The 24,062-nt window shown below is 38.6% G+C and overlaps 1 protein-coding gene across 4 annotated transcripts in view; it reads right to left on the reverse strand.

Annotated features, from left to right (window-relative positions):
* The window catches only part of LOC123314189 (ecdysone receptor), a 103,521-nt gene that overhangs the window by 5,076 nt on the left and 74,383 nt on the right, over positions 1 to 24,062 (reverse strand). For 2 of the 4 annotated variants that reach the window (XM_044899313.1, XM_044899312.1), the window contains exons 4-5: positions 1,541 to 1,708; positions 193 to 455 (exon numbers count right to left, since the gene is read on the reverse strand). In XM_044899313.1, the coding sequence (XP_044755248.1) occupies positions 193 to 455; positions 1,541 to 1,708 (431 nt within the window). Of the gene's footprint in view, positions 1 to 192; positions 456 to 1,540; positions 1,709 to 12,473; positions 13,160 to 24,062 lie in introns of those variants that run through there. The other 2 variants (XM_044899315.1, XM_044899314.1) reach the window with 2 other exon arrangements.

A 24,062-nucleotide genomic window follows, 5' to 3' on the forward strand; every position in this document is an offset into this window, starting at 1 on the left:
GCCCCTATTGGGAGAGTATGGTAAGGTAGTTGAAAGCTTCACAAATAGATGAAGTACCCCTCTTGAGGTTTGCAAAAGTGGAGTTCTCGAACTGTATTCAGCCTAACCCTGAACTCTGTGAGCATGGGAGAGTGAGCAGCTAAGCTGAGATGAATGATGAAAAAACGCCTTCTTTCATCGGTCACAACCTACCTCTGGTGGTTCAATTTTTATGGCTTCTGGTGATCCGTTGGTTGTACTGTTTGGTTTATCCTTTTCCTTCTGCGCCTTCTTCTCTTTTCTCTTCACTGCACACTGAACTTCCGGCACCACGCATTCTGGTCTCATCCCCACTGCAAGACATTTCTTCAGCCTACATTCTTGACATTTTCTCCTCATGTACATGTCGATTTCGCAGTTTGTACCGTATTTGCATTTGTAAACAGCATTTTTCGTCACACTCCGTCGAAAGAACCCTGAAAAGAAGGAATTTTGGTATATTTGGGAGAGCAATGTTGGAACATATGGTGTAATCTCAGTGAAGGACTAAGAAACTTGATTCAAAGTTAAAATTTCCCTCTCGGAAAAAAACTAACAAATTCATTTGATGATCTAGTTAAAGAAGGTATGTTGCAGTTGGACACTCTTTATTTATCCTTGGTAAAACCAAGACTTTGTGATCTACTTCAATTTTTGTATTACGAAATATTTTTCTGATTCCCGATGCCAGAGAAGAGCAAAACAACCCGAACATTCTAAAAATCATAATACGCCAAAAAATGCGGTCCCCTACCCATAATTTTCCGCATGAAAGAAGATTGCTTCGGTATCGCTTTGAGGCCAAATTAAAAATGGTTCACAGCTTATAAATATTGATGAGCTTGACGACCTTGGCCACACGAAATACTCGATGTAGCCGGTACATAATCCATTACGATGCGATAAGGTTGTTTGTCCTGTCGAAAATCTTAAATGACAGTAAACTACTCGCTTTCGCGAACAGGTTAATGATCACTAGACGTTTTGTTTACGTGCTAACAACCGCCTACATCTGGGACTTACTATGCTGGAAACGCCTCGTGCTATATCAGTCATTTAGCGGATGAATGCACATAGGTAATCAACTTAACTGATATTTTAATTATTCGTGAGAAGAAATGCTTATATCTGGGTTTTCTACATCATCTACATCATACAAATCAGACTCAATGCAAGACAAGTATTCAGTATCTTGTCCCATCTCTCAATCGAAAGACCTAGGCTCTTCTTGACGAACCCAGTGTTATCACGAGCCTGTCCTAGCCAGTCAGCATCGTCTTGTTAACCTGATATTCGTCTTAAATTTCATCTTACGAGCATCTCATGAGCTCTGACGTCCTCTTGTAAGCTCACCTCTATGGCAATCTTAGCTACAGCATCTGTTTTTTTAATGATACAAGATATCTTTGGTGCAACATCAGAAATTGACTTTCACTTCCCCAGTGATATCACTGTATGACTCTTCACATATACTACATGGTATTTTCTAGGGTTACAGACATTACAAGCTTCAACCACCTACCTTTGCAACCTTCACATGTAAGCGCGTTATAATGATATCCAGAAGCTCTGTCACCACACACTAGACACAATTCTTCTTGCTGCCTTGGTGTTGGTCCTTTCTTCTTTTTCGAATCACCACTATCCGCACTGAATCCATTGAGACTACTAGGTGAAAGGTCTTCCCTCCCTGTAACCAGAAAATAATAACAGAATGAATTTTCGATTCAGATTATGATGATTCTTCTGCGAATTGGCAAGGCAAGTAAACAATATTATGGAAAGCAAGTCATGGGTTTGGTGGATTTGAACATTCTCGAAAAATTTGATGGTTTGACATGTTTTTTCCTCTAAAACTTAACAGATAAACCGATGTACTGTTGGTACAATGGCAGAGTCACATCGTATGTAAGTAGTGCTTCCAGTGTGAGCATATATCGGCAGTGGAATCGATTGAACACAAAAAAAGGAAGTCAGCACCAAATAGACTGAATCACAATCGAGCCACCGTAACACAAGAAGATGTTTTGGATTCTGCTCACGTTCTTCTTATGGAGGAGTTTCTAAGAATGGTCGAGGACGTTCCATGACTCCTAAATCCAGACTGGACAGTGGGTTTCAACCGACACTAGATCTTGCTCATTGTATACTTCGTTGCGGCTTGGTATACTCGGTTAGCCTTCGATTTATAAAAGTGTCACGAAAGAATTGTCGGAATAGAAATTTATGTTAACGTGGGCATTGTCTCGGACGGATTATGTAAAAGTAAACAATAGGGAGATCTTGCATCGATTCATTCGGCCACTGGCAGAGCTGGGAAGATCAGAGAAGTCATGGAACATGTGGAGGTGAGAAGTGGAAGTGGACCAAGAATATCAAGAACCAAAACTTTCAATGACCAGCGTTTTCGGTCATTTCTTGGTTTATCATATTCTAGTTCCCTCTTTTCAATTGTTTTCCAACTGAATATTAGACAGCTGATATATGAAATATTCAAAATTCGCTGTGGATTTTCGGTTGAACATTAAATTGACCCCAACTGCGATATATCTGACCCACAAGATAACATTATTTTGATTCTAGTTCTAGCGGTTTTCTGTGTTGACCGGACTTCCTGTGTCTGATAATTGTCAGTTGCTTGTGAAATATGATTCATTGATAGTGTATTGATTAACAATTTATTAGTAGATGAAATACAAAAAATGCAGTCGAAGCTTTACGATATCAGAAGCAAATAAAAACTTTTGAAATTTTCCATGAAGGTTTACTGGCAGGTTTATAGTGTATTAATTAAATTTTACGGTCTTATGAGATTCAAATTTTAATTAATCAGTAACTAGGTGAGTTGAACTCGTGGTGTTCGTAAAGAGTAAGCAAAAGGGAAATGATCATTACATCTCTTTCAAAAGTCACACGAACTCGTTGTCTGTTGTCGATCAAAACTTTGTTATTGAAGAACACAAGAACCAAATTGTTTTTTATCCCCAGTCTTCTATTGCATGTGTATAGTTCGCCATGATGCAATATGGCGATAAAATCTGGAAGGAACCTTCGAAAAGTTGAATAAAGCCAAGCCATGAAAATATAATGAATTCTCTGGGTGTCAGAGAGCAACCAGGGTTGAGGGGTTGTGTACCTTGATAGGTGACCACCAGGTTATGATTGGTTCATTTTGGGGTTACATGTCAAAGAGATGTTGAAATTTGGAGGGACTTTCACCATGCAGCTTCTAGAGGGCATTGCGAAATGAAAAATTGTGGAAATAACAGGGTCACGGCCATCGATGGCGATGAAATATCGAAGCAACAATCCCAGGCTATCGACAGCGCAACATAAACAAGATACAACATTGTTCACTCGAGTAGTAGAATGACCAGGAGCAGTGAGCGACCTTGACTGGCTCGAAACTCCTCTCTTCTCCTACTTCTAAAAACCACTTGCCGCAGCGCTGGAGAACACAGCTCCGCCCGGATTTTATAAACTTGGTTTCTAGCACATCGGACCACTCCGGTGGGTTCTTTAGGCTGTCTAGTTCGTCAGGAGAGCTCGGATTCGCTTTTATCGCACGCCGAGGAACGTGCGGTAATTTATTGCGATCGCTCCTGTACGACTTGCCTCCAACTGGTCTTCTATTTCGACTCAGCAGAGATCAATGGGTCTATTAGAAGCGAATTTGACGGATGCCTAGGTCCGTTCTGTTAGAAATTTAGAATTGGCACAAGGTCAGCCACTTTTGCTGCTCGAGTCGATGGCTTCAGGGAATCCAGTGTTCGGCGAGGTATTTGTGACCCCCGTGGAATCTTCTGTTTGAGTCCAATGATGAAGGCACGAAGGAAAAGTCATACCCCACTCAAAATTTGTTCTTTTTTACACATACGCCTGCTGCTGCTAAAACCTAGCGTGTAATATTTCCTATACAGAGTGTTAATGAGGAGTTCAATTTGAAGGGATGACTCCTTGTTAAAAAATAGTGTGAATCTTCAGTATACACTTTTCTTTCGAGCAACATCTGCTTAGATACAGCTTCCTAAAGTTGGCACCTGAAAAGCAATCATGAAAAGAAGCCTATTATGTATGAACTACCTGCTATGGTATATACAGGGCTCAGTTTAAAAGATACAGGCTGTTGCTGTTTCTCCAGAGGTGGCACAGCTCATTATGAAAACTCAAAATAGCTATATCTTTTTATCAAGGCCAAATCGGAAAAAAGGTATAAGAAAAAGTGTATCTTTTGACCCCAAGAATCTACTGTGAAAATATTCGTACCAGTCAAAGACTCATCCTGTATAGTAAAATATTGACTTATGTACATATTCATAGCATGCTTAACTGAAATACCAGCGTTGTTCAAAATTCAAACTCGAACATTCAAAAACGAAAGAATTGAATGAAGAGACTGAACCGTATAGAAATGCCTTTCAAGGCGTTAGATATCACTTAACCCACTTTTCCTGATCGAAATTTAGTGTCAGGGGTTGTGAATGTGACAGTTGAAGTGACATGGATGTCAGTTTGATCTTCAATATTGTCTCCTCGAAGCCAGAATCGACGTATCCAAGATTTTTTTTTTAATTTAGCCTATGTTCTCGTCTATTTCGTATCCAAAAGCCCTGCCTTTTTCACTGTATGGTAGTTAGACCAAGAGCGCTGAAGGAAACCCATTTTGTCACACCACTGGGACCTTCAACCTGAACTTCAATCAGTAATCGAGTCTGTATCCGGTTGTTGTTCAGCATTATGTGCCGATTTTCCATGGATATAATCCGTCCTTTCCAACGTCAAGATCATCCCACACAACTCTGCATCCAAAACCACTCGGGCAATCCATATGATTACATGAATAACGCATTCGAAAACATACTCGGTAAACGAAGCAACAAGAGAAATCAATAGTTATCAAAGGGACCCATAGACAAAATGATATCAGCGAAATTCTCCCTAGTAAAAGCACTCAGAATGATTGATTTTATGCAGTTTGTTTATAGGTATTTATGTTACGCTATTGAGGAAGCTGAGAAATCTATAAATGTATCACGGAACGGAATATTATGGGAAACAGCTCAAAATATATTTGAGGATTAGTTACCTATTTAGATAAGACTGAAATTTTTAACTTGCCTATGTTTGGATAGATTTTAGATATAACAGTTGTTCCATATGATGAGATAAGCGAACGATTGTCAGATACTTTTATTTTGATGCTGCTAATTCAAAGAAAATAACCAAGCAGATCAATAGTTTGATGGAAGTCAAACGCAAATCACTCATTTTTACGTGGGACCTAATAGAATAATTCAACAGTCATAAAAAAGATAATTCTGCCACACGTGTACGTGGGCCTGAAGATAAAAAAGTATAAATCATTATTATCAGACAGAAACTGATGATGTCTGTATTAACAAGTCAGTAATTTTGAAAAACGGAACACAGGAACTATAGCGTGTAAATATCAAGGAAAATTAGCGTTTTTTGTTTGGTATTCACGGGTTCTATAATTATTTTTCAAGCTCATATCGTTTAAAATGATCCTGCTACAATTCGTTCTTGCTATGAACGAATTTCTAGTCCAAGCATCATTCCAGTCAGAATGAAGGAAATTTGTCCTTAGTCGAGCAGCACGTGATCAAGTGAGGCATGATATTCAGTCGCTGGGCGCGTGAAGAAAATCGAGCCTACGGGTCTCATCATTAAATTGCCCCAGTAATTAAAGGGAGGGATGATACCAGGGTGGAAAGAGAGGAAGTAATGAATTGCCCCCTTTCTCATTACTACTCTCATTAATTACAGCTTAAATCGGTGTTCCGAAGCAGATCCTTTTCAAACAAATATTCCTCCAGAGTCAAAACGCAATTTCAAATGAGGTTCATTGAAGTGAATTTGGAGGATTAAAATAGGTTCAACATTTCGACTCTAACAACCACGAGTGTCACCTCCATGAATTAAGTAACAAGTGTTCAAAATCTGACCGTTTCCGAGTATTCGAAAACAAAACAGGAAGCAAAACATCAAGGCGTTAAAGAAACTCTTCTTTCGGAAAACTCGTTGCTGCAGCGTTTTCCATCCAGCGATTCCGAACAATAGATCGTCGAATGTTAAGTTCAGGTTGAAGGCCGAAGACATAATTAAAACGAAGATACAAATCACATCTTTCCAATTCCACGCAACGACCATGAATTACCATTTCCAGCTGATTGATAGATCACCAAACGAATTGCGCAATAAAGATTTATTAGAAGTGGGATGCCGGTGCAGAAAGAATTAGTTTGGATGACTTGCTCTACTCCCAATAATCTGCTTGGATCTATACCTAGCCCGATGATTTGGCTCGCAAACAATTGTTAAGAGAATTGGCAGTGACATTGGAAACGTTACACCCTGATGTGGTAGGACTTAACTTCTAAAAAGACGCTCAGGAATTGAAAACTAACAATAGGTTCAGATCTCGGGGAACAAGGACCAAACATCCACTACATAATGATTTCCCAAGTGGCCTGTAATTCCAGCTGCATTGCTTGGAGGCTTCCCAGCCTCCTCTACCATAATGTTCCTAACATATTCACTTGGCAAAGGTCAGGGAATCGGTGAGCAGGATATTGATACTTGTAAAATGTCCACACTAAAGGAAAAGGCCTAATCCTGTTGAAAAATTGTATCTTCCAACAGTTGGAGCAATGAAACAATATAGATCAAAGCCATCCACATATCGTTCATTTCTTGGCGTTCAAACCACTAAGAAAGGCGTCCAAATGAAACTTTCTGCCATAAATAATAACACTCAACACCAAAACACCGCAACAAACAAATTGGAATGAACACTATCAACATGTATCACCTAAAACCAGTCATCCCATACGTTGGCATCTGTGTTGAGCTCTCAAACCCACCAGAATGTGTTGCTAGGTCTCTTATAGGATCATGGACCCCTATTTCCTTCGAATTCGACAAATCTAATACATTTCCTTGATGCGAAAACGAATATCGAAACTAAAAACAATAACTCCTGACTAGTTTGTAGACGAGCGAAGGTTGAATAATGTAAAAACGTCCGTGGATAGAGGCCTGAACGTGTCAACGATCGCTGCTGCTACCTTGTTATGAATTTTCGCAACACAAACCATCTATGATTTTTGCACGTGTCCCCCTCAATAGAAATTCTACAGCATACCTGTCGAATGTATTCAGTATTGACCATGACATGACTTGAAAGTCATTACTGAGATGACGCAGTTACATAAGTGCGATTTATGCGAGCGTTGAGTTTCTTTCTTATTGTTAGATTAATTTATAGGTTATTTAAGCGACTCCTGAGTAGCCATCTAGAATTGAGGAGAAAATAGTGCGGTGTAAAGTACCTGTATGACTCAACAATGGACCTTATTGAAATAGAATGAAACATACTACCTTCGAGCCAATTTGAAAGATTGAAGCGTGCTGGTTTTCTCACCTGAAACAAAAAAAAATCGTTAGTTTCTCGTTCGAATATTTGGAATTGCATGACGACAATGAGTTTCAGATCAAGTGGAGGTGGATATAACGGGTGGAATTTTCAACAGTTCCATTACAACATATGTACACGAATTCTCAGCTTTTAAACTGCAGTTCCACAGTATGATCACGTTACGGCATATTTATATACCTGGTATCTATTGTCTTCTTTATTCACTGTCGCTTGTATGGTGAGGGTAGAATTTAAATGCCCTAATCTTCGTTGGAGGTTAACGTTTTCTTCAGTGTGTTGTATTTCTTTTAGAGATTACATAAGAGCCATAAAATCGCGTAATAGAAGGATGTGAGAAAATTTCACTAAAAGAAAACATAATCCAATTCTAAAAAATATTAATTTTAGTCTCATGAAATTGAGCAAGAATGAAACATCGACATCATCTATCTTGTTAGATCAATTAGTCACAGGAGACTCACTACGAGGTATAAAACTTATTTATGCAGATCATCAGCTGCTCATTTGAAAGTATAAACTGGTATTTTATAATATCCTCAACGACCGAGTTCTTCGCGATAAAATGCCATAAAATTGGAGAACCACTCTTCGTTTCATCCAATATTTGAATATAATTCCGTCTAAAATATCCTCACAATGAATAAAAAGCAACAAGATTCGTTATAAGTGCCCTTGCAATTTTATAATCTTGAAACTATCTTCACTAGGCTTTTTTGGATGCATTCATCCAATTGGGGATTGTAACGAATATTTTAGAAATGGGTTATACAGTTTCTCGATGTGTATTGTGTATACTTCACGTATTTCAGTGAAGCAGGATGTAGATCGTATGAATCCCACTAGAAATGATTCAATTACGACTTAAATCGTTGAGAAAAATTCCTTTTCATTCTCTGAGGACCTGTAGAAAGGAGTACCCCATTTTTCGAGAGAGAAACGCAACCCAATATCCCATGCCGGTATCTAAGGAATTCCTACGTGGTAACCGAATATCAACCGGCCTCCTCTGATGCCATACCACCTTCAATTCGGTCTCTGGCGCAACGGCCAAGTGCAGTTGCATTTTGCAGATGCTGACCCGGTTGGCCATGACCATGACATTGGTCGTCCTCTAACACTGAAAGGAAAGCAGGTGTAGCACCAGTGGGGCAAATGTTAGATCACCGTGGAGGCCGTTCACAACGGAAATGCAGCTCTGCGCCTATTCAACCCCAATGCGGGTTGAGTTACAGACCTTGACAGCCCTTCAATTTGCGGCCCAATTCACTAAAGGAAGGGGAACGATGATTGTTTGTCAAATTGGTGGGTTCGAGATTGGCAGAATTACTTTCATACTTTTCATCAGCCTCTTTAACCTCCAACTTTTATGATTCGATCAGTACAATCTCAGAACAATGTTTAAACACTGAATATGATATGAAATTGTATGAAGAAGAACATTATGCTCTCAAATTCTATAGTTGGTTTCATTTTACACCATTTGAAGTCTGGAATCCACATTTAATTCATACCTTTTCAACAACGAAATGAAAATCAGAATTTAACCCAACCCAAAGTCTGTAGATAGACTTTCTTAGGCCAGTGAAGCAGAGTTTTCCAATGGTCTTCTATCGAACTCGAATTCTTCATAGTATTCTTCTTTTCTATGGCTTACTGAATCCATAGAGCTGCAATGTAACGAAACATGATTTGCTCGAACTCAATAATGAAGCATCAGGAATCAAAGATTGCTCTCTATTTGTTTTACTAGATTAAACATTATCGGGCAATCTTTTAAATTACTCATGATCTTGAAACGTTCGTGATCTATCAAACAATATAAGCATTTCCTCCTGTTACTTGCAGTAATTCGAATCTCTGCGAAATAAAAGTTGTTCTAGAGGTAACAAAGTAGTGAGATACATTCACTTTGTGGTTATAAAAGTCTTAAGGATGCAGGAATCCCCATAATTATTCCACACGTATCCAAAGTTTGAAACTGACAAAGATCAGAGGTCTGAGAATTTGTCGGAAAGCCAATTGGGGCAAAAATTGCGTAAACACGTCACGAAAATCCAAACAACGAGTCCTATCGAATATTCGCCAAAATACAAAAGCGAATCAACGTCTGTCAATCATATGTCACCGATATCGGAGGAAAATCATCCCCACAAAGTGGCACAATGATTTTCGACCAGCACAGACCGATTGGATCTGCATAATCCCCGACAGTTGGGCCTATGAAGGTCACAGGGACAAATAGGTCAACTTCTAAGCCGTCGATTTTCGAGAAAGACCACAGCTGCAGCATTGCACAACTGTTGTCTGAACGGAATTTAATTTCTGGGAAGTAGGATGGGAAGATTCCTGAGCAGAGGGCTCGGAGAACCTTGAATGGGACTCTGAAATTTGCACCCTCGCCATCTGGCTTATAATTTGGCACAGGAAGGATAGATGCATGCAATTTCCGGTTGCGTGTTTCTATTTCGGTGGTGAGAAAGAATTGGATTGATCTCCTGAATACTACTGTAAGATGGGGAATGTTGAATTCAATCAGTTTCACTGTGTTTTCTCGCTGGCTTCCATTCATAATCTCATAATTTCACCATTTGGCTGAATACGACTCTGCTGTTCTTGGAAACGAAATAAAATATAAGCTAGGCACGAAACACTGAAATAAACAGTTTCCATCAGCGCACTTGTCACATGAAACTCGAATGTTTCCGAGAAATGCAGGAATATGAAATGAAATCGAAAAATGACACCCAAGTTATCTACGATGCAGGTTTTACACGGTCCCTTCCTAGCGGAGAATCTAAATGAATGGAAAGTTCTCCTCTAACTCTGGAAATTGTTGAACTAGTTTCTCGAATTTCAAGTCGTTTCTAAAACGAGTTTGGGAAACTGAATTTTGTTCGAATCGAGTTCTTTACTTGAATCTAATGATGTGTAAAACGCTGTAAATTGAAGGTAAAAAGACTGTTTCAACTTTCAACCAGTCAAAATCGAAGTTCGAAGAAAAAATGGGGAATTATTTGTTGAATTTCTGTACGAATGCAAATTTTAATGGTGAATAGGTCTGACATCCATTTCTCAAAAACTCTTGAATAATCACACATAGTTTTCTAATTGAGATGTGTATGTTGAATTTTAGTTCTACAGGGTCTTCGACTCGTACAAATTTTTTAACAGTAGATTCTTGAGGTCAAAAGAAACACTTGCGCTGCAAATGCAGATTTTAATGGGCCATCAGACAGAGTTTCTGAAAAACTGTTCATTTAGTCTCTGAATCTCACGTAGTTTTCAAATTGAATCAATATTTGGAATCTCAATTTGCTACTTTAAGTATACAAATGCAGATTCCAATGAAATCAGACAAAGTTTTGATGTCAATTTCTCAGTTTCCTTCATTTAACTTATGAATTTCGTTGGTGAAGGTGGAAGAGGATGACGTTTTCATTTCAGAAGGTATCTGGAAGGTCCTCATATAAGTTCCTTGATTGCAATGACTGAAATTAGCCTCATCAAGTGGGTATTACCTCAAATTCGCCGAAAGCAAAACGACTGGATGAATTTCTTGGAGATGTAAGCGTGAAAGTGCTAATTGTGGCTGTAAAAATGTTGTGTAACAACGATCTTGAATTGAAAGTGACACACATTCGGCAGTATTTTAGGTTAGCCAAGTATACTCATCATCAACTTGAGTTCTTGCACGTCCCAGTGGTTAATCATGAAGACACGTATGGTTTACAGTGAAAGTCTTCGAAAAATCCTCCTTCTAAATATCAATTTTTTCGGGGAATCTGTCGCACTCCAGTTTTGAAACTTTCCGACCTCGTTCCACATCCTTTCGTTTATGTTTGACAGAACAAACAAAGGAGAACATATCAATATTTATTATTATAAATGTGTGTTGGGAAATCTAGAGTACTGGATTGTTTTATCTTTCGATATCTAAGCACGATGAGTGTTTTATTTTTCGATTCTGCAACATAATTGAATATTAAATGAAGCGTCAGCAGTTCTGTGTCACAAGTAGAAGCACTCAGAGTGCTCAGACTGTCGATATCGAGAACAAATAAGGCGTATATGAAGGTTCAAGATGCCCATTCTCGAAAAGATTCGCGGATTTTCAAAAGAAGACGATGCAAGTGTCACACAGTTTCATCATTGATTGATATTGAATACATTATTTAAATTCTCATGCACCTAGCTAAATTTTCACACGAAAACCACTTTCATAACTCGGTTTAAGATTGTGAAACAAGAATGAACATATTCTTCTTAATGCTCCCAAATATATCAGGCCTTTGGACGTGCGCATACATAAAAACTCCCATTTGAATGGGTCCCCTAGTTTACCATGAACAGAATTTGGGTCAAATCACAAGGACGTTTTGCAAATGCAGGTAGATTGTAGGCCATAAAAGACATTAGATGGAAGCGGATGTTGAACCCTTTGGTTAGGTCCATATAATATGTGGATGGGTCCATTTCTTGGACTGGCATACTGATATACTTTCAGAAGTTGGTTAATTTAGGGTGGAAATGGAATTTGTACTTTTGAAGGATAGCTATTGGGCGTATTTCGTTGCTTTTGAACCTTCTGACAAGGGCAAGAAATTGGCGAATATTTTAATTTGTAATTATGACAATTTTTTCGTGAATTGTAGCATGTTTTGTATGTATTTCGGACGTTATGAAATATTCATTAGGATCTTCAGGTGATATTCGACCCTTTCAGTTATTATCTCCCCCAATTGATTGCCGTGAAAGTTCTGCCCTATATAACCTCAACCTCCTGTTGAATCGTGGAATATATGAATATTCTTCAGCATTCTCAACTCGCTTCTAATAGGAAACGGGCAATTTATTGTTCACGCGATCTGTTATTATCTGATTCGATGTACAACAAACAATGAGAGAAAACGACAACTTTCTTGGTTTCGAATTGTTCGAATTTCATTACTCCAAGGAAGATTACACCTGCCAACTCGAAATGAAGCCAAGTATATACCTGATATCGAACTAGTGTCTGATTTCGCCAATTGTGTGGTGATAAGTGTGTGGCCTTGTATTCCGAAGCCATTTTGAATCAGGGTTATGTTCCTGGCATGGTTGTGAGTGTTTCCGTCCAGATCCCAGAGCTCCAGGTCGACCTCCCCAATGTCGTTCGACTCCAGTGAGTTGGAGGGGCTCATCTTGAAGACAGTCGACGAGGATGTCACCTCCGAAGACGATTCCTCAGGACTCAAACGCATCTCGTGCAGTTCTGTCCATCTACGCATCATACTGACACGGAAACATGAATGAAAACTACACGCAGCAAAGGTTGGTCGCTTAACCCACTGTTGATGTCTCCACTGTCACTAGGGCTGCGTCCGCGTCTGATGCACCAAAACGCACTTAAGTGAAAAAATCCACTCTCGACAACTCACCCCAACGGGAAATGTAACTTTTCACCCCAATCCCTCTGTTATCGCACTGTTTATATCTCCGCACCCTCCAAGTTCACTTGATCGACGTTGAAACCGCTTTTGGGGTGGTCGGTACGTAACACATGCGTAAGTACATCACCGATATGTAGAACAAGTGGCACAGAATCGATAATTTATGTAAGTAGGCCCTGAAGTAATGAAAGTACCACTTTCCTTCGTTCGCTATATACACACATTCGATGTTCTATGATCACTAGTGCTGCGCGACTGTTTCAGTCTCAGCGGAGGGGCGACTCAATGTGACGTCACAACAGGTTGTTACCTTGTTTCAGTCCCCACCACATTCCACTAGGTATACCTGGCTCCACTGTCATGGCCATCTTTATAAAGTTTATAAAATGTACTCTCGAGAGCTGGGTTAGATCATATTGCAACACAATTATGTATCTGCATTGTGGGGCAGATGAGGCTGTGATGAAATTGGGGATTAGAACTTGGACAGTTCGGTTGGAGTGGCTTTTGGTACTTTATAATGTGGCTACGTTGCTTAAGTATACTTTGAACGTGTAACGAAATGGAAATATTCACCGTTAACCTTTTTTTTTGGATTTATGTAATCCTTGTAGAAATTAGGGGTAGTATTTACCTTTTTTTTCATCCCTCAACTATAGGGATTCGAAGAAAGACAGAGCTTTAATCAAAAAAAGCAATTCTAAGCCACAAAATGCACAATGGTATTTTTGAAAGGCTATCAAAACTTCCCATACCTACCATTCTATAGATTTTCCGATAGCACAATAGCATACATACATAGATCGTCTGGATAGATTCAATGAAAAAAGTCAGTAAATTGGGCTTTTCAGCCATGTTCTTCAAAAGAAAATTTTCATCGAAAAAAAAGTCAAAGAAAATTTCTTACAGGTTCACTAATTCAACCATTTCTGTGCATCCAACAAGTTTCTTGTCTTTAAGTGGGTGTAACTTTTCCGGGAGGTTTTTCAAAAAAATTTATGCACTCCTCAAATTTTTTCGGTGTACACCCTGTATATAGGGTGCAATTCAAAGCGTAGAAAACATTTTCTCGCAAGGCAACACACTTGATGCTATGATTGGAGGACTCCATGTAGCTTCTTGGCACGATTTTCAATAACTGAGAATTAACTAAAAAGAAACGATAAACAAAAGATGAAAGCTTTTTAATGACGCCCAGTACGGCATCCAATTGTTAAATCTGAACGTTGCAAGGCAACCGGTTCCACAGAATAAAAATCTCGCCGATTGAAATGAATTCAGAGGAATGATGTTGTTTTATACTGGTTTTTCTCCAGAGGAGCAATAAACAATGGTGATACCAATTTATGAGAAATAGGCATGTCTACGCTTCGACATAACGCGAATGTCTCGGGCAGCAAATCTTGCCAGCGGCCATACAACCTTAATAAATCGACCATATAGAAATATTAGCGAGGCAGAGACAGGAGGTGTCAGGTGCATTGTGATGATTTTTACCGGGCCCAAGGAAGTTCGAGTAGACGCGACAACGTCGCCTAGGAATGAGTGACTGCCAATGCCAAGTACATTAGTTGTAGCTTGAGATAATGGGTGGTTTGATGGTTCATTGTTTTATGTCTGTTAGACTTTGACGGATTATGTAACAAAGCACAACGAACGACATTCGTATGGAAGACAGCGATAATGTATGGTTGAAAATATGGCCGTTTGCAATAACTATTAATCTATCATCCGTATCATCAATCAAAAGAATTGAAATTGACTTCGTTTCTAGGAAGTGAGGGTCTCGGAGATTATTGAAATGTACAAAAAAATAACAGAAAATTGGAAACACAGATCGGAGAAATTGTGATAGTTTCAACAGTTTCCAGGGTACTAATTTCGAAAAATATATATTTTTCCTGTCCACCCTGTATATATGTTGGAATCAGGCTTAACCTTACTACCATTCTTTTATTTCGTACTTATATTCGATACGTTTGTAGTGATTCACATATCTAAATGGAATTGAACACCATCATTTCATACGAATAGGTGTATCATTTCAACAGAAGAATGTCTTAATCAGTATCTCGAGAATATAGTCTAGATATATCTCCCCATGAGAGTATTGCTGGGAAAATGAAGATAACCTTCGTAATACGAAGACTCGGCTTGTTCATTATGTAGCATTTTTATGATGGCTTGATTACATCCTCTTCAGCTTAGAAAAATATTAAATTGCTGCCTCATGCAGGCTTGATCGTTATTTTGTGCATATAAATAGGTAATACCTAATTCGAGGAGGTGAAAGTATCAGCTTTACCTTAGAGTGAGACAAAACTGTGCTCTGGTATTTGTAAACTCGCCAAAATTTTGAGAGGTTTTCTTGAAACCTTTAGTGAATGTTCATAATGCATTTGTCGACATATTATTATTCTTCCTCATGTATACACAACGAGTCTTTAATGAGATTAAAATCGTATAGCAAGAGAGTGAAATTTATCATCAACACTTTTCTCGAAACAAAATTAGTAGTTACAGGAAAACAACACGAATCAAAAGCATAATTAAACGAAGGTATTCTGGTGTGAATGCTCGTTAAATAATTCGCATTTTAATTGGCCGCCGTGAATACAAAAAAAAACCAAAGAAACGTTCGATTCAAGGTCTCTGGAGCATTCATTAACCTTTAAAGGTTACAGGAGTAATATCTTTATTTGAATGCACGTTTTCGCTTGGCTATTACCTAGGGCCTATTTTCGAACGAAAGGAACGACGGTTCAAATTGTCGATTTTTTCTGCCGTTAGTTCCGGTAGCCCACAGACTTTCGGGATGATTCATCGAATGCAAATTGTTCAGTTTCAACGCTTCCAACGACACGTGTTCCATAATGACAAGGTTGAAAGTAGGTTGAGATGAATTTCGTAGAACAAGTGAGTATTCTAGAACGGACCCTATAACATTCATTAAACACTCATCTTAAACTTCATATTATGTCACATAGGAAAAGCCAAAGGTTCTCCACAAAATTTGGCGCGGACTAATGAAGATTACTGAGTAAATTCTGGGCCCACTGAGTGATCCTTGTGGAACCCCTGCTCATACTCCTGGCAATACGAGTGATATGAATTTCTGCATACAATCAGAATGATTTGATTCAGATCTATAAACAGATTAAGAGCTAACAATGGATATTTCCAGCCAAATAGGGAATAACCTTAGCTAGAGCTTCTTCTCTTCATCATATTGGTACCAGACAATGATCTTCAATAAGAAATGTAGATAAGAGACTTCGAAAGTTTGAAAGGCCATACATAACCACCAATTTAGTTGAGAAAAAACGCAAAAAATCGTTGTTTTAACCGAGAATTACGCGACCTCCACGCTGAGGTCAAAAATAAACAATTTTTCGGTAGTCCAATAATGACAAGAATTATATTCGACCTCCATTTGTATAATAACACAATCCGGCTACCAACATAGTAACAATTTGTGGCTTTTCGCAGGAGAAGAATCGTGGCATGAAAAGGCAGCGCTCGCAAACATAACACTTGTAGAAATCGTAAAAATCCAGCGAGACATTAAATTATCAGCAGGAAGTGTCCAGAAATCTCTCGGCGAATTTGGCAAGGTCGAAGGAGTAATTTGTTCCTGACACGCTCCACCACACCGGAAATTTTTTATGGTTGGCGAAATACGAAAAAAATAATGGACTTTATGACCGGTATTCTAATGGTGCGTCATAGTGGCGTAGAAAAGGATCATAGGTCCTTCAGAATCGCTGTGATTGTTGACGATACGAACACGTTTTCGAAACATAGAAAGGATACAAAGTTATAAATTATGAAACGCTCTGAAACATCGAATGTGAAGCTTCACTTTCCTCTAACCAAACCAGTATTTTAGTCTGAACGGTTTCAGCCGCAGATGAGTACAGTTATGCGTGATACATTCCCGCTGCTCGAGTTTAATTCTTACCTAACAGATTTCTATCGCTACCTGGACCGAAGGGCTTCACCTAACGGTACAATTCCATGCATTGAAATGGACACCCTGCACAAACAAACAACGTAACATCATCCACCTGAGAGGCCCTATTCAAAGGGCAGTGATCTTTCAATTCAGCATCCTCGTGAGGTTTTTAATTTTGGCTTTCAATGTGGTCTGCAAGGAAAAGATGGTGTTTTTATATTCCGGCTACGGTTGTTTTTGGAAAACACCTGTTGAATCAAGTACGGTTCCAGTTAAAGTTACAGAATTTCAAGTATGAAATTATGCCCCCATCCCAACATCACTCCTGGATCCGCCTCTGCAATGAGCTCGATGAAATTTCGAGATTTATTACTAGAAGAGTTGCTCTTTCCGAATATGTATCACATTTTGATCTACGATAATTTTTCTGGAAGATAAATTACTCTAAAGATGACCTTCGAAAAATTCTCAAAAAATGGGGTTCAGTTAAAACTTCCTCAAGACCGAACGGTTTTGCCGAAATGGATGAAGTTCTCAGATTTATTACTAGAAGAGTTGCTCTTCCAGAATATGTATCACCTTCAGACCTACGATAATTTTTCTGGAAGATTCATTACTCTAAAGATGACCTTCCAAAAAAAGTTGGATTCAGAATATGTGGAGAAATGAATATCGATGGCACCTGAATCGAACCTTGGGGAACACCATCTCATAAGTGCTGGAATGTGTAAAACCGTCTGCTTCTTTCGCAGACGATGGAAGAATGATTGAGCCGCAATTTCAAGCAAATGCCACGGTTCAATGTTGTATTTTCAAATGAAAGGGGAACCCACTCTTACTAAATTTAGCGAGGTGTTAAGTCCCCGGATAATATCCTTGTTGTTATGTTTCAAGGATCGCAAAGTCCCATCGATCATGAGTTGTCGATATCGGTGTAGCTGAAAGAATACGGCTGTCACGGCCTGAGGATTTGAACGATGATTCTCACTTTTATTCTGATAGATATGACCTCTACGTGTTCAGACGTAGTAGTGGGTCGGATGTGGAATATTTTTTCTAGAACGTAGAAAGAAATCGTCCGATTTCATAATCGGCTTTTTTTTCTTGAAAAATGGGACGAAAAATTCTATGGTCAAGTTTATTTTCATGAATATTCATGAGAAAGTATATGTTGAATTCTTTTTACTGTGCCAATTGAATAATATATTCATCATGGAGAAGAAGATCTGTAGGATTCAAAGGAGGCTAGTTGAAAAGTAGAAAAGTAATCGACACATAAAGAAAACTGCATACAAGAAAATATCGGAAATTCTGGTACCAAGAAATGACCCTTGAGGTATTCCACCTGCTCCAATATCCAGTTGAACACCAACAGAGCATTTCTTGGCGTTGAAGACCTGTGTACCAACCTGCTTCGTAGTAAAACCGAAAGAAGGTTACCCGTAAACTTCAACGCTCGACTCGGAAACGGTCTCAACTTTTATTTTCAACTTGTTAGTTCAGTTTCGCTCTGCTGAAGCACAGCGCCCCTGAAGTCGAGCGGACGTGACGTCACAACGCCATGACACTTGAAATTCATAGCTCTCCGTTGAAGTGAGGAAGGAAATCGAGTTGGCTGGGGAAAGATGTGATCCCGCAAGCAGAACACTTAATTAAAATATTCTGACTTGTGGATAATGAGGAGTCGTGAGAAATAAATCAGTGCAACTTACTGGGAGATGTATTAAAGTCTTGAACATCAATTTCGCTAGAGTGCAGTATGCAATTCTGCAATGGGAACGTGCAATGGAGGCTTTTCAACGAGATGAGTTCGCTTTATCTTTTCGTTCAATTGGAAGCCAACACACCGTCGACTAGTTCCATAACATCCGCAAGTCGCTAGTGTGGTTTACAACTGCAATACTTTTGACAAGGCGTCAGATACCCTTGCCAAAATTGATTGAGTTCATTCCCGAACCTTGGACGATATCACATTCCCAAATTATTACGTTTTTTGAACAACTTTTTTCAATGAGTTCATTCAGTTCAATGTCATGAAACATCTGCTACTTTTAGCAAGTGATCTAAGAACATTTATCACAAGCTCTTTATCAAAAATCATTGTCCGAACAGTTGTTAAGGACGATAAAATATAATTGAAAAATTATCTGTGTCAACAGAGAATCAATTGTAGACAATCTTTATGGTACATATTTGTATTTGTTCAGAAGATAGATAATTCAACAAAGTGACTGTGACAATCAAATTTCGGCAATTTCTCCATGTAGGAGATTTCAGATAATTTATACTTTAGGTAGACGTTTTTATGTTGGTTACCCTGATAATCGTAATCGTATGATGAACGTACATATGGATGCAAATTTTCATAGACAAATTAATTACAGATGGTGTTCAAGGGTCGGGAATATGAGTAATAGGTTAACAAAAAACTGCATACAAGTTCTCATTTACATTTGCGAAGGTTGACTATTAAATTTCATAAATGTTTTCAGAGCTTAGGAATCAATTGATGCGCAGAATGATATCATTATAAGGTAGTCACTAGCTTTTGACCACGTTCGAATGATGATAATCAATCATATTTGTAATTTTTGGGGAAACTCATTCCGTAAAATGGTGAGGAAAGGTAAGTTTTCATGGTTACAAGAAGTATTAGCCATAGGAATCCTTGATATCAACGTTTATTTCTATTTTCAATTATCGAATTAAACAACAACATTTCCTACATTTTTTCCCGACCTATCCGGTGTATTTTCGAGTTACGTTGTAGCAATTGGTTACCACAAATAGTACACAAACAAGAGTATTAATATTCAGGTGACTCAACTGATAAACGATATATTTCCAATTGTTTGTAGCGAGGGACTTGGAAAATGGTTTAATATTTCATAAAATTTTTGCTATCAGAATTATCTACCTGTAAAAAGATAGCTGAAAGCAATGAAATATCAATTGATAACCTCATTCAAAGGAGTTTTTCATGACGAAGACGTCAATATTTTGAATTCACACACAACTATTCAAGAAAACTCTCCCAACCCATCTTATCACAGTGTCTTCAAGTGATTCGGTGCATTCAAAAGACCCATTATTACACACCGGATACCCTTGAAGTCATCGAATACCATGAACAAAATAAACCTCTGGATCTAGAGCGCCTTACACCCCAGACCCAGATGTTGAGGGTAGGTAGGTAGTCGAGTTCTTCGAGTAGAAGACCCCTGTCACAGAGAACAGTTAAGAATTCCACAGGTTCATTGTACCCACAAGTCCACACAAATAACACTTGTAGGGTTGATTAACCCCGAATGACTTTGAACCTGTACGTTGTGGTGGTCAGTGTTATCGATGATGCTACACCACTGACCGAGCGATGGTTCTTGTTGTTCAACACACTGTAGGTATCAGTTTCAATTCATGCTGGTATTTGGAGCGTGAAAAATTGGAGTGTCTCGCTTGATTTCTGTGGGGATTTATAAATTTTAATATTAACTCGCTGAGCTATTTGAGATCATGGTAAACGGGGAAAAAGTAGGTGGGAAGATCTGTGAGGAAAATTATTTTTTGCTCGATAATGAACACACTTTATAAGGTCCAGATGCTTACGGTGGTGATATTGGTAAAAACCTTTTTCTTCCTTTATCAAAACTGACAGCTTACCGTTTGTTAGTTTTTGACTCGTACAAATATTTCAACAGTAGATTCTTGAGGTCAAAAGAAACACTTTTTTTCTTTATCATTTTTTCTACTGTACGACTTGAAGACTTACCCTGTATTTTATTGCCAGCAACAGTATACATTATATGTGAGAAAAAATCAGATGTGACAGTTGCTGACAATAAAATATAACTGAAGTGGAATCGAACAACTATAAATTTTGAACTCAAACCTTGACTATAAAATAAATATAAAAAAATAATAATATAATAAATAATAATACAAATGTACTATACTTCACACATTTGTGGACCCACAATTTGTCCCCAATTTCAAAAAACCCTTTTTTTATTAGGAAAAAACCCTCAATATTAAAACGCAGCTCGTCACCATCTGCTCAACTGACCAGAGTACCAACAACAATACAAGGATCCCTTAGTAGGTCAAAATGCCACCGCGTCCAAAACAAAAGCACTTCTGGTGCACCTGAAATAACTGGCTGCAAGTGATACTTGCGGTTGCACAGGATGTTGGCCCAGGTCAAGGAACATTTCACCATGACCGGATTTAATGGGGTTGACCATTATGCGCGTGCAGAAGTACTCGGATGACCGTAAGCCCCTGTGTTTATGATTTCACCGACCGCCTGGTACTTTTCCCCAGTGCAGTGATGGAGGACCAGTTTAATTTGGTCTTGGGCGTGAAATGCAATAAGTAGGCTGACCAAAATAGAATTTACTGGGTCAGTTTATTCCACAAAAATGAGAGACTGAAGATGTAGCCTTCGACAAAGGTTTGAGGTGACTTTTGTGTACTCCAACTACCTCTTGGAGCTTTCTGTTGCAGACCAATCAACCATCTCCTTCATCGTCTTGAATTCCCACTTGATCCATAGTGGAATTCAAGTCCCAGTTGATGAATAATCGGAAAGTACATCGAATTTATTCCTGGAATTAACTGCATACCTACCTTCCGACCGGATCGTTGATATTTCAGCGAATACAGAGAACAGCACGATATCGCTGCACCGAAGAACCGGCAACGTCGCCCGTTCTCGACTAGGCAACGTCGCAATAGTAGAGGCAGCGGAGCGTCTCTTGACATGGTCTCAGAACTGGTTTAGTAAATTAGAACCATCTCTGACCACTTCTACTCTCTCGCAATGTTCTGATCTTGTTTCTATCTTTAACCGCGGATTATTGCATGCCTTTTCAGCAGGCTCAATGTTGAGCTGCGTTTTTCCAGATTGTGCATCGGCCTCGGGCGACTTTGATGCTCGGCTAGAAGACGGAAAAAGTTGGAATTTCTCTTTTAACTGTGACGTAGATATGTAGCTGTCGGTGTTTGTCCATTAGATTCGTTTGACCATTTGACTTTGATGGGTGGTTTACGTTTGGTTGAGTAATTATATCCTGCAGGAATTTGCTATGCGTATTCTCCCCAAAATAACTGGCGGAATTCAGTCAATTTCTCACGATCTGGCAGATAACAACGTTTTTCTGCATAAAGCTTTTTAAAGTTCTGGAACCAAATAAAATAGGTGATTTCCAAAAGGTTTAAGCTTCAGAAGAGGTAAATTTTCCATTGGAGATGATGACCAATCGGGAAGGCCTTATTCTGTTTCAGTTCTCGAAAATATCGATGCAGTTCATGACATGATTTCATCAGACCGTCGAATTGGGCTAAAACGGATATCTGAAGCACCGAATATCTCATACGAATATCTCATAGTTCACGTCAATTTAGACATGAGAAAAATTGCTGCAAAATGGATCCCCAAATGTTTGAATGTTGATCAAAAGCGTGCAAGGGTAGAAGCATCGCGTTCGATCTGTGATTTGAAAACGATGTAGACTCCTTAAACCGAACTGTTACTATGAATGAGATTTGGGTACATTTCTACGATCCAGAAACAAACCAACAATCATCAATGGAATGGCGACACTCTGGTTCTGCAAGACCTAAGAATTTTCGTGTCAAAAGATCTGCTGGAGAAGTTCTTGCTTCAGTTTTTTGGCATTGCCATGGAGTAATCATGATTGATTTTTTTGGATAAGGGTAGAACAATAACCGGAGATTACTATTCGCCATTACTGACCACTCTACGGAAAAAAATTTAAGAGAAATGACGCGGAAAGCTATCCAAAGGTGTTTTGTTTTTGCAGGACAACGCCCCTGCACACAAATCTCATGTTGCCATACAAAAATTCGTAATTTAGGGTTTGAATTACTAGAACACCCTCCTTATTCACCAGATTTGGGTCCATCCGACTATCACCTCTTTCCTCAACTGAAAAAAAGTTTAAAAGGTCGTAAATTTTCTTCCAACGAGGAGGTTATAGAAGCTGTGGAGGTCTTGTTTGCAGAGCAAAAAGAAACAATGTTTTTGAAAGGTCTAAAGACGTTGCAGGTTCGCTGTAATAAATGTATCCAATTAAGAGGAGAATATGTTGAGTAATAAAATATTTTGACATTGAAATTTTGTTTGGTTCTATAGTAGGCTAAGAATTTTTCAATATATCCTCGTACACTCAGTGTTGATGCTTGACCATTCAGATTTCTGAGAACCAAGACTATTTCTTTAATTCTGAATGGGAAAAACCGTGAACTCCGCGGGCACTGCATTAGACCAGATGCAGAAACCAAAGTTATTTCTCCACTCGCCCAAACCATCTCCGATTGTAACCAATTTGTGGTGCCACATGCAATTGATATTTGGTTTCAACCCATCCGCTATTTCATAATTTTTTCCTCGCGAGTTTTAGATGTGTCGATATATCGAGATGATGCTCGGTTTCGAAATTGTTGTCGTTGATGGTATCACGTATACTTTTTCATCATCTCACGGTATATACATAAGCAATTTTGTATCATATACCCGAGTTGTTCACCTAGTTGTCTGGAGTATCTCGAATCGGAAAAAAATAGATTGATTAAGAATAATTTCACGGTTCTAGGAACATTCTCATTTCGACCTGAAGGTTGATGAATTGTCGTATTCGAAATGAATGGACAACATTTTTTCATCGTTATCCTCTAAGGTCGATTACCTGGTTTTGTTGAACTCCAGCCGGTTCACGACAAAATTATCGAAATGATTATACGCAAAAGAGGAATCATTTCCTCGAAATGACAAGAAAAATTGTCAGATATCTTCATTTCGATGACCGTTTGCAGTACATTTCTGTTCCACTTCTCTTTATTACTGATTGAATGGATATTGGGTAAACTCAGTTAGGTTTTCTTCCATAATTACAACTTGACCTTCATGAAAATAGAGTAAAATATAAAAAAAAATGGAAAATTCCTTATATTCCTGTGTCTGGGCATCTTTCTCGGCTTGAAAACTAGGCTAGTCTTGACTTAACAGTTCATCAGGTGTATTTTCACCTTTTATGTATCTCACAATGTCAGATTTTTTCATCATAGAAGGAAGACATGAAGGGCATGTAATTGTCTCGGCTTTTTTCACATCTGAGGTTTCAAATCTCGTTTTTTTTCTGCCTATATACATGGTGTTCCTCAATTAAAGGTACCAACGGAG

Source organism: Coccinella septempunctata, chromosome 5, assembly GCF_907165205.1.
Source record: "Coccinella septempunctata chromosome 5, icCocSept1.1, whole genome shotgun sequence".
NCBI lineage: Eukaryota > Metazoa > Arthropoda > Insecta > Coleoptera > Coccinellidae > Coccinella > Coccinella septempunctata.